The sequence below is a fragment of the Saprolegnia parasitica genome (assembly GCF_000151545.1).
Source record: "Saprolegnia parasitica CBS 223.65 unplaced genomic scaffold supercont2.201, whole genome shotgun sequence".
In the NCBI taxonomy this organism is placed as follows: Eukaryota; Oomycota; class Saprolegniomycetes; order Saprolegniales; family Saprolegniaceae; genus Saprolegnia; species Saprolegnia parasitica.
In genome coordinates this window covers 55021-57450 of record NW_012156595.1, presented here as the reverse complement: position 1 = coordinate 57450, position 2430 = coordinate 55021, and the positions used below count along the sequence as shown (strand labels likewise).

The window sequence follows — 2430 nt, the reverse complement described above, 5'->3', positions numbered from 1 at the left end:
CAAACATGGACGCAAAGATGTCTTCAAAGCCGCCGTGGAAGCCGTCGCCGCCACCGGCGTTCGGGTCAACGCCGGCGTGGCCAAACGTATCGTACTTTTGGCGCTTGTCGTCGTCGCCGAGGACCTCCCAGGCCTCGGTGGCCTCGGCGAACTTCTTGGCCGCGTTCGGGTCGTCCTTGTTCGTATCCGGGTGGAACTTCTTGGCGAGCTCGTAGTACTTTTTCTTGATCTCATTCTTGGACGCGCCCGACGCGACGCCAAGCACCTCGTAAAAGTCGCGCTTCCGCATCGGCGTCGAGCTGTGAAAGTGCATCGCGGGTAGCAGGTGCATCGTCGGCAGTCCGTGCTTGAGGCCCATGAGGCGCGGGGCGGCGCGACGCGCAGCAGCAGGCAGCATCATCCTTCTCGTCGTCCTTGGCTTCACACGAATCAAATGATGACCACGGATTGGGTGGAACCGCGACCGTACTTTATCGGGAGGTAGAACGGGGTACCATAAATGGAAAGAGGGGTACCATTAAAACGACAGGATGGTCCAGCGTATACTTTGATCGATCTTGATGAAGAAGAACGCGAGTCCTTGGACCATAATGTATATTGTCAATACAAACGTATTGTACATGATGCTCGTGTCGTGCGAGGTGCCAGCCAAGGACCGGTAGATCTAAAAATGCCATTCGCTCCGTTTGAAGTGACATGGAGGGGTCCCCACACTAGGGACCCAATATTCTGGCCTGAATCTTCTAGAATTGCCAGATCTTCGACAGCCATCGTTAGCGCCAGGAACTCGACGGACATGATAACATTAGATGAAGTACGACAACTAGTCTACGAAGCGTTCTAGCTCCAATGACCCGGTTGTAGATCATTGTGGTGTCGAGACTATTAGTGTGCGAAGAACCTGTGGAGGAACGTCTCCCGGGTGCGACTTGGCTTGGTGGTAGTTCGTCTCTCACTGTCGTGTAGCATGGTGGGCTAAAGGATGATGAGCCTTGCAGCCTATGACGTGAGACGCAAAGAAGCCTTACCGATGGCACACTCTTGCAGACAAGAAACGTGCGGCAAGGTTGACCAACCCATCCAAAACTAGAGCAAGTACAAGTTACCACAAAGGGGGCATTCGATCGAACAAGAGCCTTATGCGCGAGCGGATTCACACAACAGAAGCCACAAGCCGATCGATGGCGTCCCGTTGGCGAGCAGAAGGACCTATATTGCAGTGCTGCCGGAGAGCTCGCTCAACGTCCTCCAAATGCCGTCAACTACGAATACCCAAGCGGGTCAGGATCCGATGGTCACCGTCGAGGTGTCCGGATGCACGCGCCGCAGCTCTCTCAATTTGTATGCTTCCTATCCGGATGCTTACCTGCCATACGTGGCAGCCGGAGCGGCGAGTACGCGCCCCAAGTCGGTTTTTCGCGCGCGTTTCGAGACAGATCATTAATTGCGCGGAGGCTTGTGATGACGACATTCCAGTAGGTCGAGGTATGTGTCCGATGTGCGATTTACGCTCGTTCGAGAGTCTGAGAGAGATCCCGAGCCTTCTTCGTTACTTGGTCTTCATCCCACGCTCCTTACCACAAACGTTAGGCCTGATTGCGAGCAGCCTGGCGCTTTCCGTCCCAAGCCTGACTCTAGCAACGCTCGTACTGCAGTAAATTGAACACTACCGAGTAGCACTCTACCTTGACCAACGGTGCGTCATGGCATGAGGTCCTTTTGTACCGCGGCCATTCCATTGACAGCGAGATGCGTAGGGAATGCAAGAAGACCATTTTGCCAAGAGGATATGTGGTACCAACGATCTGTACAGCAAGCAGCACCGTCATTGCTCGCACGAGTCCACGACTGTCCATCGTTGGCAGCATCGCGTGGCCGCGCCGGGGTCATCCGGATGGTATCCGGTCGTAAAGCCGGGTCCGTTTCGGCCCCAGTTTGTATTGGGCGGCAGCAAGCAGGAGGTAGCCGCAGCAGCATGGACGAGGACGCGCCCTGCCGCGTCTGCGGCAAGACCGACGACGAAGAGTTCCTCGTGCTCTGCGATGGCTGCGACGCGCCTTTCCACACCTTTTGCCACCATGGCTGCGTCTGCTGCCAGGAAAAGCCGCGCAACAACTTCAACAAGAAGTTCGCTGTCCCGGACGGCGACTGGTTCTGCAAGTTCTGCGCCGGCCACATCCCCGCGCCCAAGGGCAAGCCGCTCTCGCGCATCTTTGCCTGGGGCGACAACGAAGACGGGCAGCTTGGCCTTGGCGACGCCGACCTGCTCCTGCAGGCGACGCCGACGCTGGTCCCGAGCCTCGCCGGCCTCTCGGTGCGCGACGTCGCGTGCGGCGAAAACTTTACCGTCGTGCTCGCGAACGAAGGCGACGCATACTCGGTGGGCACGGGCGTCAGCGGCCAGCTCGGCCACAACGACGTCGTGCACGG

General features: G+C 57.4%; 2 protein-coding genes across 2 annotated transcripts in view; one reads left to right on the top strand and one right to left on the bottom strand.

Annotated features, from left to right (window-relative positions):
• Positions 1-11: 11 nt before the first annotated feature.
• Positions 12-400, bottom strand: SPRG_15177 (hypothetical protein; the record flags this gene model as incomplete). The annotated part of the gene is made up of 1 exon (XM_012355060.1): positions 12-400. A coding segment is annotated over one exon (389 nt), but the record flags the coding sequence as incomplete, so codon positions are not given.
• A 1575-nt stretch (positions 401-1975) lies between these two features.
• The window catches only part of SPRG_21511 (hypothetical protein), a gene marked incomplete at both ends in the record, with an annotated part of 1611 nt that continues 1156 nt past the window's right edge, over positions 1976-2430 (top strand). Inside the window, one exon of the mRNA XM_012355059.1 lies at positions 1976-2422. Within this exon, the coding sequence (XP_012210449.1) occupies positions 1976-2422 (447 nt within the window). The remainder of the gene's footprint in view (positions 2423-2430) is intronic.